Source organism: Poromitra crassiceps (genome assembly GCF_964638095.1).
Source record: "Poromitra crassiceps genome assembly, chromosome: 3".
NCBI classification, from domain to species: Eukaryota; Metazoa; Chordata; class Actinopteri; order Beryciformes; family Melamphaidae; genus Poromitra; species Poromitra crassiceps.
This window is the reverse complement of record NC_139625.1, coordinates 53,934,097-53,961,164: the sequence shown is the minus strand read 5'-3', so window position 1 is coordinate 53,961,164 and position 27,068 is coordinate 53,934,097. Positions and strand designations below refer to the sequence as shown.

The 27,068-nt window shown below is 43.9% G+C and overlaps 1 protein-coding gene across 1 annotated transcript in view; it reads right to left on the bottom strand.

Moving 5' to 3' along the window:
- Nucleotides 1-1,921: 1,921 nt before the first annotated feature.
- The window catches only part of fndc3ba (fibronectin type III domain containing 3Ba), a gene marked incomplete at its 3' end in the record, with an annotated part of 198,165 nt that continues 173,018 nt past the window's right edge, over nucleotides 1,922-27,068 (bottom strand). The window contains exons 24-27 of the mRNA XM_083632422.1: nucleotides 21,561-21,785; nucleotides 9,531-9,697; nucleotides 8,308-8,435; nucleotides 1,922-2,233 (exon numbers count right to left, since the gene is read on the bottom strand). Coding sequence (XP_083488548.1) covers nucleotides 1,922-2,233; nucleotides 8,308-8,435; nucleotides 9,531-9,697; nucleotides 21,561-21,785 — 832 coding nt within the window. The remainder of the gene's footprint in view (nucleotides 2,234-8,307; nucleotides 8,436-9,530; nucleotides 9,698-21,560; nucleotides 21,786-27,068) is intronic.

The window sequence follows — 27,068 nt, the reverse complement described above, 5'->3', positions numbered from 1 at the left end:
CTGTTTGTGAGCACCTAAAGTCAACTCGTCCCCTTTCACACTGTACTTCAGACCCTACATCACCATCACTTATATTACATCACCTCTATAGCATCATAGATATTTGTTATAATATATATTGTGTGTATATATATTAGATTACTGGTTTTCCATTCTTTCTTAGATATAATAAAATCACAGGATAGCAGCATCATACACCACACATGGATTGCATCGCTTTGGTAGCTGAATGAGTGAGTGATTGAATGTTAAAAGCTGAGGAGATATGAGATTGATGTCTTACGAGGAGATGTGTGTGTGTTTCTCATTGTCATTGCATGTGTATAAAAAGTGTGTGTGAGACTTGTGTGCATGTAAGTCTGTATATGCCTGTATACTGTACATGTATGTACTGTGTCTTTGTCTGCGTTTGTTTACAAGAGTAGGTGCAGATTGCATGATATGACCTACAGTCGGTAGAGAAGTAACAAACTGAATAATGATGAACGACTAAAGCTTTGAAGGCCTACACTGCAATATGGCTGAATGGATAAAGACTGCAGCAAAAAATGCAAAATAAACATTGTAAAACAAAAAAACAAAAATGTAAGGCAATGACCGTCAAGAAATATACACGTTCTCTAATCGAATATGTTTTAAAAAGATACAAAACAAAAACATGCAAGTCAGTCTGAGGAGCAACTGCTTTGCTCACAGCTATTTTAAGGCTTGATTATCAGTTTTCTTTCCCAACCGAGGTACGGCTAAGACAAGGCTTCCCTCGACATGAACCATTAACAGATAATGATACAAAGACAACAGAGACGTAGAGAGAAATTATACAAATGCAACAGAGATGTAGAGAGAAATTATACAAAGGCAACAGAGATGTAGAGAGAAATTATACAAAGGCAACAGAGACTTGGAAGAGAAATGATAAAGGCAATAGAGATGTAGAGATAAATGATACAAAGGCAACAGAGATGTAGAGAGAAATGATTCAAAGGCAACAGAGACTTGAAGAGAAATGATACAAAGGCAACAGAGATGTAGAGAGAAATGATACAAAGGCAACAGAGATGTAGAGAGAAATGATACAAAGGCAACAGAGACGTAGAGAGAAATGATACAAAGGCAACAGAGATGTAGAGAGAAATGATACAAAGGCAACAGAGATGTAGAGAGAAATTATACAAAGGCAACAGAGATGTAGAGAGAAATGATTCAAAGACAACAGAGATGTAGAGAGAAATTATACAAAGACAACAGAGATGTAGAGAGAAATGATACAAAGACAACAGAGATGTAGAGAGAAATGATACAAAGGCAACAGAGATGTAGAGATAAATGATACAAAGGCAACAGAGACTTGAAGAGAAATGATACAAAGGCAACAGAGATGTAGAGAGAAATGATTCAAAGGCAACAGAGATGTAGAGAGAAATTATACAAAGGCAACAGAGATGTAGAGAGAAATGATACAAAGGCAACAGAGACTTGAAGATAAATGATACAAAGGCAACAGAGATGTAGAGATAAATGATACAAAGACAACAGAGATGTAGAGAGAAATGATTCAAAGGCAACAGAGATGTAGAGAGAAATGATTCAAAGGCAACAGAGATGTAGAGAGAAATGATACAAAGACAACAGAGATGTAGAGAGAAATTATACAAAGGCAACAGAGATGTAGAGAGAAATGATACAAAGGCAACAGAGGCGTAGAGAGAAATGAGACCAAACTGAGTGAAGGTAGAAGGACAAGAGGAAACGTGGCGAGGAAAGCCCGAATCGATAGTTTGAACTACAAAACATACGTAGCGTTAGAAGTACATCTCAAGTGTTTCAATTTCTTTCAGTTCTTTCGTAGACATTTTCTTTTGATAAGTTTCTCTCTGTGATTTTTGCTTTCTCTTTCTATCCTATTAGCTCAAAAAATCCCTCACTTCATGAAGAAGTACTGTAGCAAGCAGGCGATCAGGATGGAGAAGCCTGCGAACACGCACACGATCAGCGCCGCGAAGCGCTCGTCGCTGGAGATCAGGCCCGTCCCTTTGCCCGTCTCCACTGCGCAGAGCTCGCCGGGCGCCGCCACCTCCGGGCGCCGCAGCGTGAACAGGGAGGAGGGGCTCAGGGGACCGCACAGCTCCTGGCAGGTGTCCTGGCAACGGCGGCACGCGCCCACCCGGAAACGGTAGTCTGTGTTGCCCTGGAGGCCGGCAATCTGGAAGACGCCCTCCTCTCCCTTAAAAACCTGGGGGGAAGAGAGAGAGAGTGAGAGTGAGAGGGATGGTGACTGATGAGATGGTGATTGATCAACAAAAGAATAAAGAACCCTGACAAAGTACAGACTGAGTGAGCACAGCCTTTCTATTGAAAAAGGGAGACACAGGAAAACCTGGCTCCCTGCAGAGCAAATGTTGTGCTGTCATTGACTCTCAGTGAACCTAAGACAGAGCAACACTTCTCCAACAAATGTGATAAGTATAAACATGTTAGAGAGCACATATCTTTTTAATTAATTACAAAAGGTTTTCTTAAAAGATTATATTAAGAAAAACTACCAGTCCTACTAGGGAAGGACTCAAAGAGCTGTGCGTTAGCAGTTAGCCTGCCGGTGAAGCTCCCCGCTATCAGGTGAAAAGAAGCTTAAGTTAAGTTAAGTTATCCTTTAGTTATCCCCATGGGGAAATTCATCCTCTGCATTTGACCCATCCTCTACTAGCAACCTTCCTAGAACTAGGAGCAGTGGGCAGCCGCAGTGCAGCGCCCGGGGGCCAACTCCAGTACTTTTGCCATTGCCTTGGTCAGGTGCACTGACAGGAGTGGCGAACCGTCAGGGCCTTCTAGGTATTCACTGAATGCCCAAGAAGAAATTGAAAAGAAAATAATTTCCCCCTAATAAATTATTTGTATTTGTTATTTATTAGTTTTTATTCACTGAAATAACAGTAATATTGTCGCTAAATTGTTCAGATCTTGGACTCACTTTGTTTCAGCAAATATGGGGTTAAATATTTGGACCAGCCTCCACCGGCAAATTATATTAGGCTCGTTTGAGATGACTGCCGCCTCGCCTGGAAAGCAGACGAGAGCAGGCGAGCACAGTCAGGCGAGGCGTCAACAAGTCGAACACCCCCGACGGCACACTTCCTGCTGCTTTTCTTCTTCTACAGTTTTGTTTAACAGCGGTTTGTAAACAAATTAAAACATGCATTAGCGCCACCCACACTCACTGCTCAAATAACACAGCCCTTCAGATTCCTTATTTTTATTTTAATGTAGGCATTCCAGGTGGTATTTATGTAAAATATGGAGTGACAGCTTGGAATAGATATAAAATTGAAGTTTCTACACTTCACTGTGGGTTTGTGATGCACCTGTGTTGAACCAATGGGCGCTCAGCTTGATGCGTTTCTCGTCATCCTCTGTCATCCGCAGTCGGGCGCAGTTGGTGGGGAGCAACTGCGGCGCCTCGCTCCAAATCTGTGCCCGCCTCGCTCTCGCGAGAGTCACGTGACTCACGCAGTCGGGCAGGACGGAGCAAGTCGGACAACTTTCTAACCATCATGCAATGGGGCAAGCAAGGCGCTGGTCGAATCTGCGCAGAATTTGCTCATCTCAAACGAGCCTATTGATTGACAGCAACCCTTCGCGAAGACCGACTCTAGTCATGACATGAGGATGACAATTTTGATGACAGGTGTCTTAACCAATCAGAATATCATTTAGTTGTGGTGTTAGGCTAGCCAATCACAATTAGTTGAGTTGTGGGTGGGATATTTTGAGGGATTCGCGAATCCAAGCCAACCAGGAGACGAGACGGACGACAAGGGGGGAGGAGTTTATGATGATGTGGTTGTGACAGTTGTGATGAGGAAATGGACACGCAGCGGTAGTTTTCAAAGGATTTAATCTGGAGCTGTCAAGCTATATTTTCGCCATTTCCAGGCTAGCTTGGAGGGCTTGCTTGTTGCTTTTCAAGACAATGGGTTTTGTCATCAAGTGAACGTCATTGGTAAGTTCAAACATTTGTTTTTATTGCTGGTGGCAGTGGGGGGTGGGGGAGCTGATGTCGGTGGGCAGGGGGAGTTTTGGACCTGTCCGCGGGTGTTACGGCCCTCTGCCTTATTTATTTCTATAATATTACACTTCTGGCTTATGCCTATTGTAACATTCAATTTAGCGTTTTACCTACAGTATGTGATGGGGTGTTACAGCCTCTGTACCAAAGCCTGGCCATGGTTTGTTGTGTGTGGCTCTGTTTCTTTTTCTGCCTCACTATCTCTGTCCCAGACATGCCCCTCTGCTGCAGTGATTGAGGTGAGGAGCCCTCACCTGGAGCTGGTTGGCAATCAACGCAGATTGGCTGAGGTTGCTGCTTCAGACCTTCATGTCCTACATAATCTCCAGTGTTCCAAGATGCCACTGTGGGTCAGTGTTAGCGGAGCGCTCTGCGTGCTTAACACTGGCCCTCCACCCTCCTTGCTCTCTCCTCAAGCCCTTGTTGCATTTAGCTCTTTTGTATTAGCGTTTTGCTATTTTCTGCTAACATTAATTGTTCTTTTTGGGTAGCTCTTTTTGTGGCCCTTGGTCAATTGACAGCCAACACTTGTTTGTATGTGCTTTGAAGCTGTAGCTATTTCCATTAGCTGTCAGCCTATTTGCCCTCTCTGTAACTTTGTCTGAAGTTACTCTCATTGGCCTTGCCTTAGCCTATGCTTCTTGGCCTTTTGTTAGATGTAGCCTAACTATTTTTCATGCACACACTCATTGGCCTACTTAGCTACTCTTGTTTTTGATCTCTGTTGATTCATGTTAACTGATTGTTAAAGCAGCTACGAGCAACTTTTTCGATTGTTATTAAACAGTATAATTACAATATTGATCCATCACATCTTACCTATAATAGTAGCTGAGACCAAAGCCGTGTGGATCAGAGATTGCTCCCTTAGATTATTATTAAGTCTGTGTCTGTCTAAACTCGCGTCAACAGGGGGCTCTCTCTCTCTCTCTCTCTTACCGCCGGACCGGCGAAACCCGGAAGTGAAACCCGGTAGTGAAACGCAGCTGCCTGCCTACCCCGTTCGCGCTGCCTAGCAACGCAGCATAAACAATGTGAATGCCATGCATACTCTCGCGAACATCTCTCGTTATATTCTAACAGGTTTTTTGGAAGTTATTTTGTGGTTATGGCCGAAGTGGCTGCTGCAAACCGTTTCATTTCACTTCCTGAACTTCCCTGGCCACAGACAGACTAACACTGGCCGATTCACTCGGGCTTCAAGCGAGACTACTCTGCGTTGGTCTCGTCGACTATTAGAGGTAAGATGTGATGCATTGATATTAAATTTATACTGTTTAATAACAATCGAAAAAGTTGCTCGTAGCTGCTTTAATATTAAGGAAGCCATGTAGGGGTGTGTTGCCCTTTTCTTTACTCCCCCTTTTCTCCTGCTTTTTGTAGGTTTAAGAAGGAGTAGTTTTGTCTTTTTGTTTATAGTCTAGTTTTATTTTATTTATAGGTAAACTGATTGGGCTTTGGCCACCCTGACGTCACTGTGCTCCCTTATTGGAACCAACCTTTGTTAAAATAAATCATTGTTTTGGTACTTTAATTCAGTGTATTTCCTTTTTTCCTGGACTTCTTATCTTACACCTTTCCACCCTAGACACGCATTTAAGGGACGTAACAGTGGGTTTTAGAGTTTGTTGTGCTTGTAATTTCTGAGTCTTTCTGTGTATTGAGCTAATTGTTAAAACGGTGGTTGTGTTACTGACAGACTAACGATACAGCGACCTGAACCTGGCTGTGGAAGACAACTCATAATAGTCCGCCCTCACCAATGCGTAAAAAGACGCACGGAGTGCGCACAGAGACCTCAGACTTGCACGTACTGTAGGCTATAGTATGTATATATATATATATATTGTGTGTGTGGGGGGGGGGGGGTTACCGCATAGAAGGCCTGGTTCTGATAGGCACGGTTCGCCACTGACCGACAGGAGTATTAACCCTAACATACATGTCTTTGATGTTAGGGTAAGTGGCTGCAACTGCTCATGTGTCGGAGGAAGCATGGAGCTAGTCTACGGATCTCCCCAGATCGGCACGAGGGTTGAGCAGCGACCGGGGCAGCAGGGGTGAAATTGGCCAAGTACAATTGAGGAGAAAAATGTGGGCAACAAAACAAAACACAGCCATATTGTAACACAACGGATGGAAGATTCAAATTGAATCTGTTTGAGTGAAATTTCTGGGTGAAGAAGCAACCACAACCTTCCATATAGCTGAATAAAAAGGCTGCCAGGTACGTGGGGGTGTAGCTGTTTTTTTTTTTTTTTTACTATAGAAACCAATTTCTTTTAAATATTCTATTCTGAAAAGACACTGGACTTGACGAGTAGCTGCTCAACAAGTGCAAGTGATAATCTCCAATTTTAATGAATGACTGCTAGGGTGTACTTGTGCAGACGGCACACCTTAACCCTGGTGTAATTTCAATGTCAGTCAAGTTTCCGGATTTTCATTCTGTTAGTGTCTGCTGGTACTGCATCACGCTCGCTCTCTCTCTCTTCCTCTCACACGCACAGTTAGGCACCTCATCATATAATTTCCCTTAGTGGAAGCCTGTGGTGATTATGTCATGGTATCAGTCATTTCCACAGGCGTGTGTGTGTGTGTTGGTGCTTCCATATTACGTATCTCTTCTGCATTAATGAAATCCAATGACTAGCATATTAAACCGCAGATGGAGTAAAGGGTATAAGTGTGTGTGTGTGAGAATGTGTGAGAGAGAGATAGAGTGAGTTAGTTGCACTTTTGTGTTTATTTCATGTTTTTAACAGTGCATGAAGGCATTGTGTATTATTGCACTATTTTTTGTGACATCAATTTGAGTGGGATAAAAAAAATGAAATCTGAGTCGTGACTTAATGCCAAAGGAAAAATGTAGGTCCTGAGGCTAGACCAGTTGAGAACCACTGATTTAGATGGTGAGGAATTATTTTACAAGTTTCTCTAAAATTGGTTGTTGTGTGTTGGAACAGACACGCACACAACTTGTGTGTGTGTGTGTCTGTTCCAGTGCTCTATAATTTGCAACAGTGACTACGTTTACATGCACACAATATTCCACTATTATTCGGAAAATGACAATATTCTGAATTTGATAAGGGTCATGTAAACAGCATATTCCAGTTGCATTTTCTGAATTTGCCCTTTTTCCGAATTTAACATTTTCCGATTATTAAGACATCTGGGTTATTCCAGTATTATTTGGAATATGCGTCTCAATCAGGGTTTTTACCGCAGTTTGCGACGCATGTTGCCTGTTTGCAGTCAGCTGATGTGTGCTAGAAAGCGCTAGAAGAGGCAATATAATCATCTCTCATTCTGCATGCGAAAAGAAAAACCCACATTTCTGATCAGGAGGAGATGAGAAACCTAAATTTAAAGAGAGATATTTAAGGAGAGAGCGGTGCCCACGGAAGTCCCAAATGCTTGCGAGGTAATAGGCTACTAGCCTACTTTGTATGAAAGACTTGGATGTGCAAATAATCGCAACCCCAAACTTTCCAGCAGCAAGCTCCTGAAATGGACCAATAATGCTGCTCTGTTTATTCTCAACAGAAAAACTCTGCCTACGTGCATCTCTCTCTCTCCCCCCCTCCCTCACATGTCGGGGAGGGTGAGCTACGGCTGCATGTAAACGGGAATATTAGTGGATTATTCATTTAGTCAGAATATTGTCATTTTCGGAATATGGGCAAAAACCAGAATATTGTGTGCATGTAAACGTAGTCAGTGATAGTTCTGGTGATTTTTGTTGTTGGTTTGGGGTTGGTTTGGAGTTTCTTTGCACACACAAAAACCTAAACGTGTGTGTGTGTGTGTGTGTGTGTGTGTGTGTGTGTGTGTGTGTGTGTGTGTGTGTGTGTGTGTGTGTGTGTGTGTGTGTGTGTGTGTGTGTGTGTGTGTGTGTGTGTGTGTGTGTGTGAGAGTGTGAGAGAGAGAGAGCCCTGTTGGTTTTATCCGTCCATGTGCAAATGTGTGTCTATATGTGTCTGTGTAGAAGGGAGTTGAAGGGTGTGATAATATATTCCCCATCACTTCAAATTCAATTTGTCCTCTGTTGCCGCTGGGGCAGATTAGGACAAATGGCCTTCCAGCATTCATACACACTTCCAAAAAATAAGTCTAAACCGGATAAATGAAGTGGAGCCCTGGGATAGAAAAACACTCTCTCAACGCTGTCCGCATAATATGACCTGTGTGTGTGTGTGTGTGTGTGTGTGTGTGTGCTCGTGTGTGTGTGTGATACGAACCTGTTTGTACTCTGACTCACGTCCCACCAGCACTTGAAGCACGTAGCTGACAGGGTCTCCTCTCATTGGTGGGATAGGCTCCCATGTGATCTCACACATGTTGCCCTCCAGCTGGTGCACTCTGGGAGCTGTTGGGAAAATGGCATCCGGACGTGACTTAGATTATATGACAAGATTCCATATTGACTAATCAATCACAGTAAAAGTAACAACAAAGAGGATTCATTATGCATGGGCTAATTCATTTTGTTTTTCAGGTTGTGTTTGAGAAGTCTGTTTGTCTACACCTTTCAAATGAACATGAACGTACTGGTAGCCATGCCTTTTTCAAAATGTACTTTTATGAAAAGGCTTTTGCATAATAACTATTTCTCGTTTTATTTGTGATTTACATGCTATGTACCCTATATTTCATTCTTGATCCTAGAAGGGCACTCCTTCTACTATCATTAGCTATATTGTATGCTATATATGTAACATACATTTTGCTCTTCTCTTATGGTAACCATGGTTAGTGATTCCCTCGGCTCCTACTGCTTTTCATTGTTACTGATGGACATTTCATAACAGTTATGCAGAAACCATTTATAGCATTGAGGTCACTTTGGTGCTGCGCCTCACATTTATTGCTCACCATCGTAGCCGTAATCACAGTAACAAACGTCCTCTCAGGTGATATTGTGATAATAACCCACTGCCTTCTCACTCATTATTGCAACAATTATGTACTGGCAACAATCATTTAAAAAGGCAACAGCAAACATGTCCCCTATGAATGATGCAGTCCCCAGCCAATCAGTCACAGCCAATCAGTGACAAATATGTCACCTTATTTTGACCTCCGCGATTCAGTGTCATTTTCATTCAAGATTCAAGATTTTTATTGTCACTCCGTAGTACAAGTATCACGTGTGAAATTCTTGTGCTGTAGGCTCCGTTACAACATAGTGCAAAATAACAGGGCATATAGGTGCAGGAAAACAAGAGAAGCAACAAGCAATAAGGCAGTAAAGCAATAAGACAAGCCAAAAAACTGCTGGAGTGAAGCAGAGAGATGTATTGTTTCTCCATGTTTGACCAAAATCAGTGGTGTGTGTTTGAGATAGGGTGCATGATGGAAAGATGAACTAACGGACACTGATCCATAGCCCTCCACCCATTTCAGCACACGCGCACCCACACCCACACCCACACACATACACACACACACAGGGTCCGTTTACCTTTAAGGGCGGGAGGGACAGACTTGGTGGTGCAGAAGGTGTGTGTGTCAGAGAAGGGACCCTCCCCGGCGTGGCTGATGGCGTGTATTCTGAAACTGTAGCTGCTGGACTCGGTCAACCGCTGGACCTTGTAGGTGTGGCTGGGACCGCGGTAGATGGTCACAAACCTGGACAGAGAGAGGGAGACAGTAATGAGGAGGGAGCGGGAACAGGAAGGATGGATGGAGATGCACGTTTCCATTCAGGTTTTGCAAAACTTCTCAACAACTTTTGAATCATTTGTGTTTCCATTGGGGACAAGGACATTACACATATGGAGAGAGTGTTCCAGCGTTACTTGCCATAGGAGAAGTAATAATAATTATTATGTCATGTAATCTGCTGGTGGCTGTATTTCTTTCTTTCTGATGGTGATGATGAGTAAATATATGGCCAATATCACAGGAGAAATGCCCATTCCAAGTTGTGGGAGTCAGGGTGCAAAAGGCATTTTAGGGACAGACTGAGAGCCTTTGGGTGCAACACTTGAGGAGGCATCTGATCTGCTGCAGGATCATCGGGCCGTTTGGGCCGGTCGGGCGTCGGTCGGTTCTGCCAGCAGAAAGCGTCGCAGGAGAGCGGACAAGCTGCCAGCTGTGCAGAACACAGAGTTCAGCTCATCACTGATTCAGAAAAGCTGTTTCCATTTCCCACTTTGCGCATTAACTCTCTTTCGAAAAAGGCAAAAACCACCTCAAGCAAATAAAAACTTTTTTTGCAAAAAACATTGCCGTTTCTATCAACCTTTTCTAATGCGATACTTCAAAATGTGCATAAAAATGTGCAGATGGAAACATGGCTACAGACATATTAGAGGAAGAGAGAGAGAGGAGGTGAGATGAGAGAGACTCAGAGACCCAGGGACAAAGAGACGGGATGAGGAGAGAAGTAGCGAGGGAGGGAGGAGATGACTTTCTCATAGGCACAGCAAACAGCACGTCAAATGTCACACGCGATAGCACTCTGTTTACCAGATTATTGTGGCTGCATGGCCCTGCTGTAGCACAGCATGTTCTTTAGGCTATTCAATTCATAATCCAATACCATGAATGAACATATGTGAGCTGTCAGTTGAAAAAATAAAATGAACACAATAACCAAGCACTCAGAATGTTCTGTTCAGAAAGCAGTCAAATGAAGAGAAAGTCTCTCTCTGTGCTGTGCTCCGGGCAATTCCTAAATTCAAATCAAGGCCATTTAAAGAATGGCTAGGGGCTTTGTCTATGAAAAAGAAGAAGAAAAGAAGATGACATATTCAATGACTGTCAAATAACACGAGTATGAATAATGAATTATTCTCTCGGGCAGCTCAAATGCTGCTTGGACGATCAGTGGCGACCTATTTAGAACCTCTATTGGCCGATGATGATCATGGCCTGATTGATCGGTGCGTGCCGCTGCAATGGATACTGCAATCATATTTAGAGGGCACAAGGGAGACACTGAGGACTGCAGGCAGGGGACTAGAATAGAGGGAACATGGGAGGAGACACTGAGGACTGCAGGGGACTAGAATAGAGGGAAAGGAACATGGGAGGAGACACTGAGGACTGCAGGGGACTAGAATAGAGGGAAAGGAACATAGGAGGAGACACTGAGGACTGCAGGGGACTAGAATAGAGTAAGTGAGCGGTAAGTGAGCCCCTGTTGGACCAAGGCAGCGACTGCGGCAGGGATTCTGGGCAAATGTTGAAAATGTCTAAAAGTTATGCCTCTACGTTTTTATGTTTCATAGCGTAGGCTATGCAATGCTGTGAGAAATACACAATAAGTTGCTGCTGTATAAATAAAGTTTTTATTGAGGAAAAAAACGCATTTGGTCTGGTTTGGATTTATTTTTTATTTTTAATTACAATTACCGTACTCGATTGATTGCTCGTTAACGTTACCAATGATCGAGTTCGGAATTTGTGGAAAATGTGCATCCCTACTCCACACTGGGCCTTACAGTATAGTTGTTAATCTCTTGACTTCACACTGGGCCTTACAGTATTAATACATGTTAATCTCTTGACTCCACACTGGGCCTTACAGTATTAATACATGTTAATCTCTTGACTCCACACTGGGTCTTACAGTATTAGTACATGTTCATCTCTTGACTCCACACTGGGCCTTACAGTATTAATACATGTTAATCTCTTGACTCCACACTGGGTCTTACAGTATTAGTACATGTTCATCTCTTGACTCCACACTGGGCCTTACAGTATTAATACATGTTCATCTCTTGACTCCACACTGGGCCTTACAGTATTAATACATGTTAATCTCTTGACTCCACACTGGGCCTTACAGTATTAATACATGTTAATCTCTTGACTTCACACTGGGCCTTACAGTATTAATACATGTTAATCTCTTGACTCCACACTGGGTCTTACAGTATTAATACATGTTAATCTCTTGACTCCACACTGGGCCTTACAGTATTAATACAGCCACATCTTCAGGGTGGATGGAAGGTTAGCTAGCTGGAAAAACAGATGGCTGGACAGATGAAGAGAAAAATGAACGGGCTCAAGGATGAAGGGATGGACAAATGAGAAATATGGATGAATGGAGAAACATTAGTGGACGGACGGATGGATGGATGGACAGATGGACGGATGGACAGATGGAAGGGTTGAATTAAAGGGAAGGAAAGAAGGATGGAAGATGGATGAAGGGTTATGGCAGGGAGTAGTCTCTCCATACACCTGGAGATCCCCCACCTACCAGTCGTCTGGTGTTTTGTCAAGGACACACCTTACCGGAAATGCCGCCCCCCATTGTCGTCTGTAGTGAAACAAACTGAAGATACATGTTTTTTTAAACATTGAAAATGGATGTTCCCATCCATGTTACATTATTGGATGGAACGTTTTAGTTTCTTCGGTGACTGCGGCTGAGCCATCCTAATGTACGTGTTGCTGCTATGTAGGGCTGCCCTAAACAATTTGGATTGTTTCTGCAATGCAGTTTTTTTAACACTAATTGTTTCCACCCATTTCCCCCCTGATTTCCCCCCATTTTCTTCCCAATTGTACTTGGCCAAGTTTGCCCCTGCTCCCTTGGGCACTGCTCCACCCTCTGCCAATCTGGGGAGAGCCGTAGACTAGCACCATGCTTCCTCCGACACATGTGCAGTTGCCACATGTAGCAGCTGACAGGGGAGAGCTTCACCAGCAGGACGTAGCACACTGCCGCAAGGCAGTGTGAGCTCACCTTTCCTCTTTACAGCGTACACCAACGACTGTAGAAGCAGCCATCCAAGCAACTTTGTAATCAAATTCTCTGATGACACCGTCATCATCAGCCTGCTGCGTGGCGATGAATGCCCTCTGGTGTACCATAGGGAGATATCTAAATTCGAAACATGGTGCTCGAGCAACCACCTTATTTTAAACACAAAGAAAACTAAAGAAATGATCTTTGATCCTAGGGCGGTGAGAGCTCACGACCCAGTGGTAATTGGAGACAGTGAAATTGAGCAGGTCAGCTCATATAAGTACCTGGGGATCCAGATGGACAACATGCTCAAATGGAACGCGCATGTAGACTACTTGTGTGCGAAGCTGGCTCAACGTCTCCACTTTCTGCGCAGACTTAGACTGTTCGGCGTGAGCACCAGCATCATGTCCACTTTCTACAATGCCGTACTAGAAAGCTTGATCAGATATGGCATGGCCGCATGGTTTGGGACTCTCACTGTACAGCTCAAATCGAAAATTATGAGGATGGTAAAAACGGCCATGAAGGTGATCGGCAGAAAGGATCACCCGACACTTCAGTCCATCTTCGAAAACAAAGTTATTAACCTGGCAAATAGAGTTCTGACTGATCCAAACCACATCCTCTACTCGGAGTACGAGATGCTACCCTCGGGCAGATGGTTCAGAGCCAGCCGCTGCAAAAGCAATAGATATGGTCTATCCTTCCTTCCAACTTCTATGAAGAGACAGCGAGCCCCTTCCTCACGGGTGTAACACCTGCACTGATAGGAGGTGGCAGTAGGTAAGCGCGCTTGTTCTTTTCTTTTAGTCCTTCTTGTGGTTTCTCCTTGTTTTTATCTTGCCATGGTTTTATGCTTCTATGTTTTTATGATTTTATGTTTTTTATGGTTCTATGCTTTTATTTATCTTATTATTTTATCATCTTATTATTCACATGATAGAGCAATAAGGGTCAGTGTAATATGGGGAGTGCAATTTTTCTTGCCTAAACGACCTGTTCAACCCGGGTTCTGTGCAATGTCCTGTTCAAATGCTACTGTTGTCTTGCTGTCATGTTGTTGATTTTTCTTTGTTGGTATATGTTACTGCTGATCGATATGCTGTAATGCACTTTGTAGCCCAAGACAAATTTCCCCTCGGGGACAATACAGTTTATCTGATCTGATTGGAGGATCACCCGTTTCCACCCAGTTTTAACAACAAAGGCTGGGAGATTGTCCTCACTCTCTAGTTGAGCGAAGCGTTTAGAGACTGACTTGTGAGTCTAGGCAGACAGCGATGAATGGATGAGTGGGTGGATAGCTCAATATAGCTCTGGTGAGCTTTGGTGCTCACTCCCCAGGACGCAAAATAGACAATGTGTGTGTGTGTGTGTGTGTGTGTATGTGTATGTGTGTGTGTGTGGGGGGGGGGGGGGGGGGGGGGGGGGGAGAGAGGTGGGAGCGTGGGGGGTTACAAGAGAGAAGAAGGGAGGATGAAAGAGATGACGAGGGAGCGAGGAAAAGTATGGAAGGGGTATTAATTTACCTCTGGGGGTCTTCCAGAGGTGACGTCACCTTTCTAACAATGAGGTGAATTAGATAGGTCGGCAGGTAGAGAGAGAGAGAGAGAGAGAGAGAGAGAGAGAGATAGAGAGAGAGAGAGAGATAAGAGACGGAGACAGAAATGAAGGCTGACCAACAACAGTCAAAGTCAACAAAGCTACAAATAAGACACTAACACAATTTTGTGAGGAATGACACTGAAGGTTATTGGGGGTAATGAAACATAATTAAGGATATTGAGGTTGGCTACTTGAGATGGTTGTTTACAAAGCAGAATATTTTCAGTCCTCCGCCGCTTCAAAACGCCCTTCCCTTCTCCCTCAACACGCTCTATTAGGCACAGAGTCTGCGGTTGCCATGGGGACTAAACTATTCATGCAAAATTCCAGGTAATTCCCTCTAATTGAGCATGTTTAGAAAGCAAAGGAGAAAGAGGAGTGTAAGAGGAGGAGGATGGTGCTGGGCTGGCAGTCCTGTTAGCCAGCTCAGTCCATCCCCCCCACCCCCCAGCTAAATGCACGCTAGTGCACCACTAATGCACATCAAAACTCATAACCAGCAATAGTTGCGAGTAATGAATCCTAAGCAGCGCCAATGACAGCGGATGAGTCAGGAATCACACGTTGTCATTACGGAGCGATCCTCGCGGAGGAAATGGCAGAGATGGAGAAGATGGATTGAAATAATGTGTGTGTAATAGAGGCTGCTATTTGCATTTATATTCATATTTGTTCTGCCAGCAATAAAATAAACAAATGGAAATAAGTGGGGCTTAAATCAGAAGTGGGTGAGACTGGTGCAGAATACTCATACATATTAAAGGATTACACTTGTGGTTTTATGACCTATCTATCAATAATAATAAAGTATAAAAACAGGTACTTTTCAAACAACCTAGATGCTACGTAACATAGGTCTTTAAAAACAACCATAGTCAAACAATTATAAACAGGAATTATAAACCTAACCTAACCTACTTAACTTACTATATGGTAGATGCATGAACTGCATGAACACTCAGAAAAACTACACAGTCAATTATAAACTGAGAAACTGAATCAGAAATCAAAACTTGAATCAGTATGCGACATGCAGTACTGATTTCAGTAGTGGTTAAGTTATTTCTTCATTATTAGGTTTACATAGTAATTGTGTTTGATGTTAAATAATCTTTGTTGAAATTAAGAAGTAGGATGTCTAGATTAATATCCTTTATCTTCTGTTATCAGATAAACCAGTTTAAGCTATCCCATAATAAAAGATTGGACTGTAATTGTGCCTTCAAGTGGGCTCGTGTTTACTGTCAATACGACATAAATCCACTTGAACTCATTTGGTATTCACGACTTGGTATGTGGAATTTTTCTGAAAGCTTTGAAGCTCACGACTTGTGACGTGTCTTGTGACATTTCCACAAAATGGCGGACGCCATGGACATTGTTGGAAAGTAAATATATTGACATTTTAGCTGTATAGAGCTTTTCATAGTAATTGTATAATGATGTCTGAGGATGAACATGCCGCTCGCTAACTAGTGGTAGCTACATTGTTAGCCTCGGTGGCTTCTAGTCAACTGTGCATGTTCACGACGTGACCAAGTATGTCGTGTACACGACTTCCGGTCACGAATTCACGGTAAACACGAGCCGACTTGATGAGAGGGGAGAAATACAACAACTTAACAGTCTCATATTGAATCTGGGGAGGTGATTGAGAAACAGTCATATTCTGCTACATCCATATCTTCTCATTCATCATTTCATTAAACCGACTGACTGCACTGATCACTCCCCAGGACCCTGTGTATTGTGTAACATCACAATCTTATGTGAGCAATAACATCCCTATGTATCATCCTGACTTTCATCTTTCTTTGCCACCTGCTTCCCAGCCTGCTAGCTTCCAACCTGGGGCTTTCCAAGGAGGGACAATGCTCCCTGAGGATCACCTTGCCACCTCAGGTTACTCCTGCAGAAACCACTTCAGAAGGTCAGCCCTTGTTCATTTCCTGCACAGCCCCACGTGCAGCCCTTGATGTGTCCTCATCAAAGTGAGAACGTCACCACACATTCCAAACAAGACAAGGAGGCACTAGTGCCTCAAACAATAAAGCCCAATTTATACTTCATCTCTCGACACTTTTGAAACCATCGCCGACACAAATTAGGTCTTTGTCGGCACTTTTGTTTTTCAATATTTAATTTTTCAATTTTCAGAATAAAAGTGAAACAAACTCAGATACACGCACAAAAAACAAACAAACAAACAAACAAACAAAAACACATACCGACATTAAGTGCTACCAGATGTGTAAGGTGCTTAGGTGCTTGTAAAAAAATAATAATAATAATAATAAATTAAGGAGTCCATTAAAGTAGCTGGACGAGTCACTCATTTCTAACCTCGTCAAAGTAGCCCAGGAACGGGTCCCAAATAGTCGAGAACTTCCGAAGTGAGTTCGCACAACCGAAACCATGTCCGTCAGCCACAACTGAAAAGATGGTGGAGAGTGGGACTTCCACTCCTTTAGAATGAGTCTCTTGGCGACAGTCATCCCCTGCGTCAGAGATTGCTGCACAGCCGTAGGGAGAAGTAGACAAGATTCAGAACAGTCGAAGATGGCAAGTTCCGCCTCCGGCTGAAGGGCTATTCCATAGACCCCTTATACAGCTGTCAACATTGGAGCTGCGCACGCATCGTGTAGGCAAAAAGCCGTGAGCCCAGCATTGACAGACACAGAGAGCTGTGTAAAAGCCCCGCTGTCAGGACTGCTCTGTGCCCATCTGCGACACACAGTTAGATTTTAGTTTTAAAATGCAGTTCTCGGCTTACTACCACAGCTAGTGATAAGCAATGTTATGCATCGAAATTAACGTTGGTTAATGGGATACGTCTTACAGACCCATACTATACGCACTGGCGCTGTCAATTGGCCAAGCCTAGAGTGGCCAGCAATACATATCGTGCATTCCTTTTATAACTGGGGATAGCGTAGATAATTATTCTGTAACTTGCAAAGATATATTGTTATGTTGATAATGCACACAACTCAATAATGACATTATGTAACGTTACTTGGTTGTTAACTAACCGAGCGATGTGGCTGAGCAGCCTACAGCTACAGGCAGCTTACCTGATTATGAAATGAGCACTACAAAGTCGGCCATTTTTAATGATGTCCTCGTTCCAATCAGTTCAACTCAATAATGACATTATTTAACGTTACTTGGTTGTTAACTAACCGAGCGATGTGGCTGTTACTAGCAGCCTACAGCTACAGCTTACCTGATATGAAATGAGCGAGCACTGCAAAGTCTGGCATTTTTAATGATTTCCTCTTTCGGCTTGAAACCAAAGACGCCTACGGTTAGCATTAAAAGCAGTATGAGTTGACGGGATTCGGTAAAACTTTAGTCCTTGCTTTGTTGATAGTGTAACAGACTGTTCAGTGTTGTGTTGTGTTCTATTGCGTGTGTGCGAGGCTGTGTATGTTCCCTCGAGTTGCCGTAGAACAGGATATGTGGGGAGAAGCTTGTTATAACGTTACAGCCTGGCTCTATCGTTTATTATTTTATTAACCAAGTGTGGATAGGCGGACCCGAATACTCTGCTACAATAGAGGGTATGCACACTCACTGGAACACGCCCCCTCAATCGGGAATGAGTGTCAAAATGAGTGTCAAATTCCTCCCTGAGCAGCAGGTGTCAGTTATCTAGGCTGATTACTGCATTCAAGCTCAGTCTTGCTGTGACTCAGTGGGCGTGACCCCACAGTGACTTCTGCCTCTGTGACATCACATGCATACCCTCTATAGCTTTCCGATTCTGGCATCCCACTGCACAACACAAAGACATGTCTAGCTCGTCTAGTTTTCCAGCCAGTGGAAAACTACTTGCCAGGGCTGCGTGGAGTCTGTCCTTCTGCCTCCGTCTTGCGCATCGATGCTGCGTGATGTCAGTGTGACGTAGTCGTATAAGGGGTCTATAGGCCTTAGAGTACCAGTCAAATATTTTGGTCCAGAATCTTGGATTGAACATAATGTCTAACTTGTAGGTATCTGAACCAATGCGTGTTGGGCAACTCAAATTTCCCCTTCAGAAGTTGAAAGGATGCGAAATGACCATCTATGTATAGGTCTCTGATGGAGACCAGCCCCTTTTCACTCCAGACATGGTAGTCTCTGTCCAACCATAGAGCTATAAAAGAGTGATTAAAACAAATCGGTGTGTGGCTTTGTCGGCACTTTTAAGTGTCGCAGAGAAGTGTCTCCTACCAAGTGAGATTTCTGATGTTGCTGACTACGTCACATCAAGTGTGATTGGCTATCACTGGGCTAGATAATAGATATTATGTAAGGGATAATGTATACTGAGCCGGTGATTACTGTGGAAATAATGACCGACAGGTGAGATTGAGCCCGACGCGCAGCGGAGGGCTTAATCATTCACCTGAAGGTCATTATTTCCAGTAATCACCGGCTCAGTATACATTATCCCGCTTAGAACACGGCCTACAACTAAATCATTCAATAATCTGACAAAAATAATTATTCAAATAGATTTTTTAATAGCGTTTTCAACACAAAGTGGTTTCATTCGTAATTGGCACACAAGACACCACAGCTGCAACTGGTTGGCCTAATTAGTAGGCTAGTGGTTGCTGACAAAAGGCTCTTATCAACTGATTAATCCAGGTGTGGCAGAGCAGCGGTCGGTTGTCGAGAAATAATGACCGGTGAATATTGTTGATTGACCAATCAGAATCGAGTATTCAAGAGAGCCGTGTTCTAAAGATAGATATTGACTTCTTTGTTTTGGTTTTCGATGTATTGAAATCGATTGAGATGAATATGAAAACATGTCCCCGCTATTTTTATCGGCCTGGATGTATGACTTTGTGAAAATCACAAAGAACACAATAACCAACTTCCCAGAGAGAGAGGAGGTGAGTTGTGTGTCATTATGCTGCAGTCAAACGTTACATCAGGTTGCAGGGGCAGCGCTGTTTATGTCCGACGTGGTTAACCATAAATGCAACACCATGGGCGTCATTTTCTTTTTTGTCGGCGACCATGTGTTGAGCGACACTTTCCAATAAGTATAAATTAGGCTTAAGAGTGGAGGTCAGTGGAGACTGGCTGGAAAACTAGACGAGCTAGACATGTCTTTGTGTTGTGCAGTGGGAAAGGGATGCCAGACATGTAGTCAGGGGCGTGGATACACAGACACACAAACACACCTACACACGCATGTAGTCAGGGGCGTGGATACACAGACACACAAACACACCTACACACGCATGTAGTCAGGCGTGGATACACAGACACACAAACACACCTACACACGCATGTAGTCAGGCGTGGATACACAGACACACAAACACACCTACACACGCATGTAGTCAGGCGTGGATACACAGACACACAAACACACCTACACACGCATGTAGTCAGGCGTGGATACACAGACACACAAACACACCTACACACGCATGTAGTCAGGCGTGGATACACAGACACACAAACACACCTACACACGCATGTAGTCAGGGGCGTGGATACACAGACACACAAACACACCTACAAACCAGCATCCTGCTATAGTGACCACTCTGTGCCAATTAGGAAAGGGCAAATAAAACTCTCTAGGCTGTGAAAGCTGTTTTTTATTTGGCTGGCAGTAAGTGTGTGTGTGTGTGTGTGTGTGTGTGTGTGTGTGTGTGTGTGTGTGTGTGTGTGTGTGTGTGTGTGTGTGTGTGTGTGTGTGTGTGTGTGTGTGTGTGTGTGTGTGTGTGTGTGTGTTTTGGTGAGGTTAACGGATCACAGCCTGCTGTTTAGAGCCCCATCTGTTGTCTGTTGCACTCTGGACTATTCCAGGGGTGCCAGCATGATGCCATCCAAGCCTTAATTCAAATACTGACAGCCAACCAAGCAGGATGGCAGAGGGAGGGAGTGAGAGAGGGGGGGGGGAGAGGGGGGATAGAGAGAGGGAGGGAGGAGGGAGAGGGAGGGGAGGGGGGGAGGGAGGAAGAGAGGGGGAGAGAGGGAGGGAGGGGGGATAGAGAGAGGGAGGGAGAGGGAGAGGGAGGGGAGGGGGGGAGGGAGGAAGAGAGGGGGAGAGAGGGAGGGAGGGGGGATAGAGAGAGGGAGGGAGAGGGAGAGGGGGGGAGAGAGGGAGGGAGGGGGGATAGAAAGGGAGGGAGAGGGAGAGCGGGGGAGAGAGGGAGGGGGATAGAGAGAGGGAGAGTGGGAGGGAGAGAGAGACAGACAATGGGACAGGGGGCAGACAGGCACCTAAAGAGTGACTCCTCACTGCTCTTTATCTATCTCTCTTTCTATTTCTGCCTCACATAATAAAAATGGCCTCCTCTCGCTCTCCAATGTGTGTGACTCACTCGCCCTCACTAGTTATGTTTTGCCCCCCTTTCTCTCTCCCTCTCCCCCTCTCTCGCTTTCACGCACTCCTGTCTGACCAGTCACAGATCGGTTGGAGGCTTTATCCAGGCGGGCTTTAGATGGACCTAACGTGACTACTCCCTGGTACATGTGGTTATCGCACACAAACACACACACACACACACACGCACGCGTGCACCCAAACACACACACACACACACACACACACACACACACACACACAGCATGCACGCAACACACACACTCCCTCTCCCTCGCTCAAGCTGCTTATGTTTTGTTCTTCCTCTGTGTGTGTGTGTGTGTGTGTGTGTGTGTGTGGGTGGGGGGGGGGGTATATTATTGACTTTCTGGGTCCTGATGTGCTGTGTGTCTAGTGTTAATGGGTGACCCTGATGTTGAAAATAAATCTAAAAAACCTTTTCAATGGCTGTCAGGGTCTTGTTTGGTAAAATCCAATAACTCAAAATGACCATGTTTTAGCATGTTGACATGACGTTAAATGAGATATTGTAGAAGCAGAAGGCAAATGTTTTACTCATGATCTTGCCAAACAGGGGCATATCAATGAAATGGGTAATTCTATATTAATGTAAAAAATAATAAGCCTGCCCAAGCATTTTCAACATGCTTTAAAGCCTAGTTTTACTATTCTTAAATCTACAAACTTTCAAAGAGTTTCCATGCCTTCAGGAACCTTGTTAATTACTTCCAGGTGTGAATGTGTGTGTGAATGTGAACAAACAAATCCACTTCTCAGTGTACACTATGAAGTGACCGGCGCAGCAGGAGGGGTGCACCGTAGTGTGTATCCGGTACCTGTGGTTCTTGTCCTCCATCTGTAGCGTGTAGACCATGTCATCAGCGAGCAGGCTGCGCGTGTGTGTGCTGCTGGCGTTCTCGCCCCACTTCAGTTTCAGGCTCTGGGGGCCGGCCGCCGAGCATTCGAGGGGGGGAGGGGCTGGAGGGAGGGGGCGTGTCCTCGCCAGCAAGGGTGTACTCAAGGGACTGGAGCCAATGGCATTCACCGCCTGGATCTGAACACTGCAAGATGGAGGAGGGGAGGGAGAGAGAGGGCATAATGAGGTTTAGCTAGGATTCCAAAAATACGTGAAAGTACCCGGGAAATGTATGTACCCGCGTAGCCTGGTGTGTGCTGTGTGTAATGTATGTACCCGCGTAGCCTGGTGTGTTGTGTGTGTAATGTATGTACCCGCGTAGCCTGGTGTGTGCTGTGTGTAATGTATGTACCCACGTAGCCTGGTGTGTTCTGTGTGTAATGTATGTACCCGCGTAGCCTGGTGTGTTCTGTGTGTAATGTATGTACCCGCGTAGCCTGGTGTGTTCTGTGTGTAATGTATGTACCCGCGTAGCCTGGTGTGTTCTGTGTGTAATGTATGTACCCGCGTAGCCTGGTGTGTTCTGTGTGTAATGTATGTGTGTTCTGTGTGTAATGTATGTACCCGCGTAGCCTGGTGTGTTCTGTGTGTAATGTATGTACCCACGTAGCCTGGTGTGTTCTGTGTGTAATGTATGTACCCGCGTAGCCTGGTGTGTTCTGTGTGTAATGTATGTACCCGCGTAGCCTGGTGTGTTCTGTGTGTAATGTATGTACCCGCGTAGCCTGGTGTGTTCTGTGTGTAATGTATGTACCCGCGTAGCCTGGTGTGTTCTGTGTGTAATGTATGTACCCGCGTAGCCTGGTGTGTTCTGTGTGTAATGTATGTACCCGCGTAGCCTGGTGTGTTCTGTGTGTAATGTATGTACCCGCGTAGCCTGGTGTGTTCTGTGTGTAATGTATGTGTGTTCTGTGTGTAATGTATGTACCCGCGTAGCCTGGTGTGTTCTGTGTGTAATGTATGTACCCACGTAGCCTGGTGTGTTCTGTGTGTAATGTATGTACCCGCGTAGCCTGGTGTGTTCTGTGTGTAATGTATGTACCCGCGTAGCCTGGTGTGTTCTGTGTGTAATGTATGTACCCGCGTAGCCTGGTGTGTTCTGTGTGTAATGTATGTACCCGCGTAGCCTGGTGTGTTCTGTGTGTAATGTATGTACCCGCGTAGCCTGGTGTGTTCTGTGTGTAATGTATGTACCCACGTAGCCTGGTGTGTTCTGTGTGTAATGTATGTACCCGCGTAGCCTGGTGTGTTCTGTGTGTAATGTATGTACCCGCGTAGCCTGGTGTGTTCTGTGTGTAATGTGCACCTAATGCTCTAATGGCTGGGTCATTTTCAGCCAAGAGGCTGATGGGCTTTTAGCACCGACCTTGGATGCTTCTGTGATCCCAGGTCACATGACCATTATCCATGTACTCTCCTGGAACAGACGCACTCAGATTTCAATATGTCAGACCTACGGGATGCATCACACATACAACCAGTACAGTAGTCCCACTTTCTTACTGTACAGTCGCATGTATGTCACTTTCTTACTGTATGCACTCTTTGTCTGGAAGGAGCCGTAATTTATGATAATTTATGGGGGGGGGGGGGGAATCCCTGATCAACCCAGAATTTCAAATGCAAATCCACTGTGTGCTATTAGTAGATCAGATTAAAAGGTTCTTGCACTTGCAATTATCCATTATAAAGGGTTTGAGGGGTGCGAGTGGGTTGGGGGTGGTGTGTGGCACCCAAATTTGTATGCGTCTTAATTTGATTATTTTGGTTTGTCGTTGATGTATTTGTGTTTCAAGGACCCCCTTGAAAATGGGGTGATTAATCTCAAGGGGTTTATCCTTCAATTGAGTTCAATGCAATTTGCACTGCCGCAAATCTTAGGTAGATTTGGTAAAGCATCCCAGTGATGTTACAGTGCATATCAGCGCTCATGGAATGCCTCCTGTCCAATCAAATTACTGGACAGGAACTAACTGTAACATATGCATACCATACATACCGGTATACAAATATATGCATGGATGTGCAAGAAAACATCCAGGTAAACACACACACATGCAACCCAATCAAGACAAGGACTTGTGTTTTTCAAACTCCCCTGCTGCCTTCATTCTAAGAATACCCCTCCTCTCTCTCCCCCTTTCGGTCAATACCTGAGTAGCATCCGTATGAGAAGCCCTCTGCTAGTCTGACATTTATTTCCTGATACTCCAACTGTAACCTTTCAGCAGAAACAACTGTAACCTTTCAGCAGAATTCAACTGTAACCTTTCAGCAGAAATCAACTGTAACCTTTCAGCAGAAATCAACTGTAACCTTTCAGCAGAAATCAACTGTAACCTTTCAGCAGAAACAATTGTAACCTTTCAGCAGAAATCAACTGTAACCTTTCAGCAGAAATCAACTGTAACCTTTCAGCAGAAACACTGTAACCTTTCAGCAGAAATCAACTGTAACCTTTCAGCAGAATCAACTGTAACCTTTCAGCAGAAATCAACTGTAACCTTTCAGCAGAATACAACTGTAACCTTTCAGCAGAAAATCAACTGTAACCTTTCAGCAGAATACAACTGTAACCTTTCAGCAGAAAGCAAATGTAACCTTTCAGCAGAAACAACTGTAACCTTTCAGCAGAAACAACTGTAACCTTTCAGCAGAAATCAACTGTAACCTTTCAGCAGAATACAACTGTAACCTTTCAGCAGAATTCAACTGTAACCTTTCAGCAGAATCCAACTGTAACCTTTCAGCAGAATCCAACTGTAACCTTTCAGCAGAATCCAACTGTAACCTTTCAGCAGAGATCAACTGTAACCTTTCAGCAGAAAACAACTGTAACCTTTCAGCAGAAATCAACTGTAACCTTTCAGCAGAATACAACTGTAACCTTTCAGCAGAATACAACTGTAACCTTTCAGCAGATCAACTGTAACCTTTCAGCAGAATACAACTGTAACCTTTCAGCAGAATACAACTGTAACCTTCCAGCAGAAATCAACTGTAACCTTTCAGCAGAAACAACTGTAACCTTTCAGCAGAAACCAACTGTAACCTTTCAGCAGATCAACTGTAACCTTTCAGCAGATCAACTGTAACCTTTCAGCAGATCAACTGTAACCTTTCAGCAGAATACAACTGTAACCTTTCAGCAGAAATCAACTGTAACCTTTCAGCAGAATACAACTGTAACCTTTCAGCAGAATTCAACTGTAACCTTTCAGCAGAATTCAGGCAGCTGAGTGAGCAAACGGGACAAAGGCCAGCATCATCCATGCTGGCCTTTGTACTGAATTACATACAGTAGCAAAGAGATGGGCGAGAGCCTGAGCTAAAGAGGGATGGAGGGAGAGAGAGAGAAAGAAACTGAGCTGAATGCACCATAATCGTAATTCGTAATTTACATATCAAATAACAAGATCAATTGTGAGACGTTCTGGTGAAATGGTACCAAGGAGGCAACCGTAAAAGTGAAGAAGAAAAAAATTAAGGAAGAAACTCACTTTTTTCCATATTACGCAAGTTTAGATGTTTAAAAGAACACACTCAATATAAACAAGAGTTTTAGAATCACTAGATTCTTCTAATTTGTTAGAAAACTTAGCTTGTTTGCCAACTCTCAAGGCGATTTTCTCTGAATATACGAACAGTACGAACATTCAAATAAGCACATCTTCTTCAACTATTTTCAGATTTCTGAATTTCAGAATAAAGAAGTTAAAACATCACAGGAGCGGCTTGACATCTAGTTCTTCATTGAGGCCATACGGAGCCAACGTGTTGAGTGTACCGGTATATATGTAAAATGCTTCACGTTGTAACAGCCATTGTTCGTGGTCACCTCCTCTAGGGGGCTTTTCAACCCTCTCTATCCCTATGTACCGGAGTGAGGAGATGCTGTGTCCTGCTTGTTTGAAGTGGACTGCAACAGGGTTACGTTCATCACTGCATCTGATGTTGCTGCGATGCTCGCTAGTCCTAGTGCAGAGGGCTCTAGACGTTTTCCCCACATATGCTAATCCACAAGGACATTTGAGAAGGTACACCACGAACGAGGTACTACAAGTAATGGCACCATGTATCTTGATCTGCTTACCACTATGTGGATGTGTGTAAGTTTTACACCTGTGAGTGAAGCCACATTGGGCGCACAAATTGAAACAGAGAACAGACAGAGAACAGAGCCCACATTGCCAAATTTCTGAGATAATTTACATTTAAAGTTTCAGCCACTTAAGTTCTAATGTCCCCTGCATGTGCTACCATGTGACATACCTTTGGGATGGGTTCACAGCATTTCCACAACATAACCATGAGGAACATAATCAAAATGCTCTCATCCATAAACTACAACTTGAATGTTAATGATCCTGAACAACTTAGCCCTTTCAGATGTCAATAGCCCTTGTAGTTCGTTCTCAGCTAAAGGAAAATAGGAGAATGTTGAAATAAATTTCCAGGACATTTTACTATTCCTCTCATTTTCCATGTGCTTTCCATGACTGGAAAACTGGTCAACTGTTTTGTCTCTCTCCCCCTCCACTCTCCCTCAGTCGCTTTCGTGTGTGTGTGCCACTGATGACATCATCAGTGATATGTATCATCACTGAACTATTCACCTTATGTTCAGACCTTACAGTGGGCCAAATTCTTCCGGGTCCTTTTAACACTTCCGGCGGTCACTGCGCAAAATAAGAGTTGTTTTTGGAGGGGTAAAATAAAGAACGTAGCCTACTACTTTGAGCCAGTACACAGCAAGCAAGCGAGTATCCACTGTTAGCCAGGTCAGATAACGTTATCGTCGACAATGACGAGCACTTTCTTGTAAAACATACCTGGACTCCAACAAAGAAAGCTTCAGATAGTTGTCTCTCCTCCGAGGCAGCGCGAGCCACTAACGTCAATAAGACCCGCAGATGTTAATGTAATTCCCTGGAATGCGAGACTTAACGAGCCAGTTACATGGCGTTGCATTCTTAGACATTGCTGTTTGCTTTTATTTGGTATGTTACATACAATTGGCTAAATTATTAGTTAATTCAGAGTTAGATTATATTGGAGCAGCGCAACCATTTTTTATTTTATTTTATTATTATTTTTAGCCGGAAGTTTTGATACGGCCACACAACTGGATCAAATGGGCGTGGCTACATAAGGTGAATAGCCTTGTGTGTGTGAGTGAATTTATGACATCACTGATGATGTCATCAGTGGGACAGACAGAGAAACAGACAGAGCCCAAGCTCCTTTTTATATAATGATGAATCATCAGTATATAAAAGGGAGCTTGGGCTCATCATCATCAGTGATGAGGATGATGATGAGCCGAGAGACTAAACTAAAAAGATGGGAAATTTTCTGAACAAAAAGTGTTCTATCAATAGTCTCTTGACAGGGCTTAAGACACACACACACACACACACACACACAC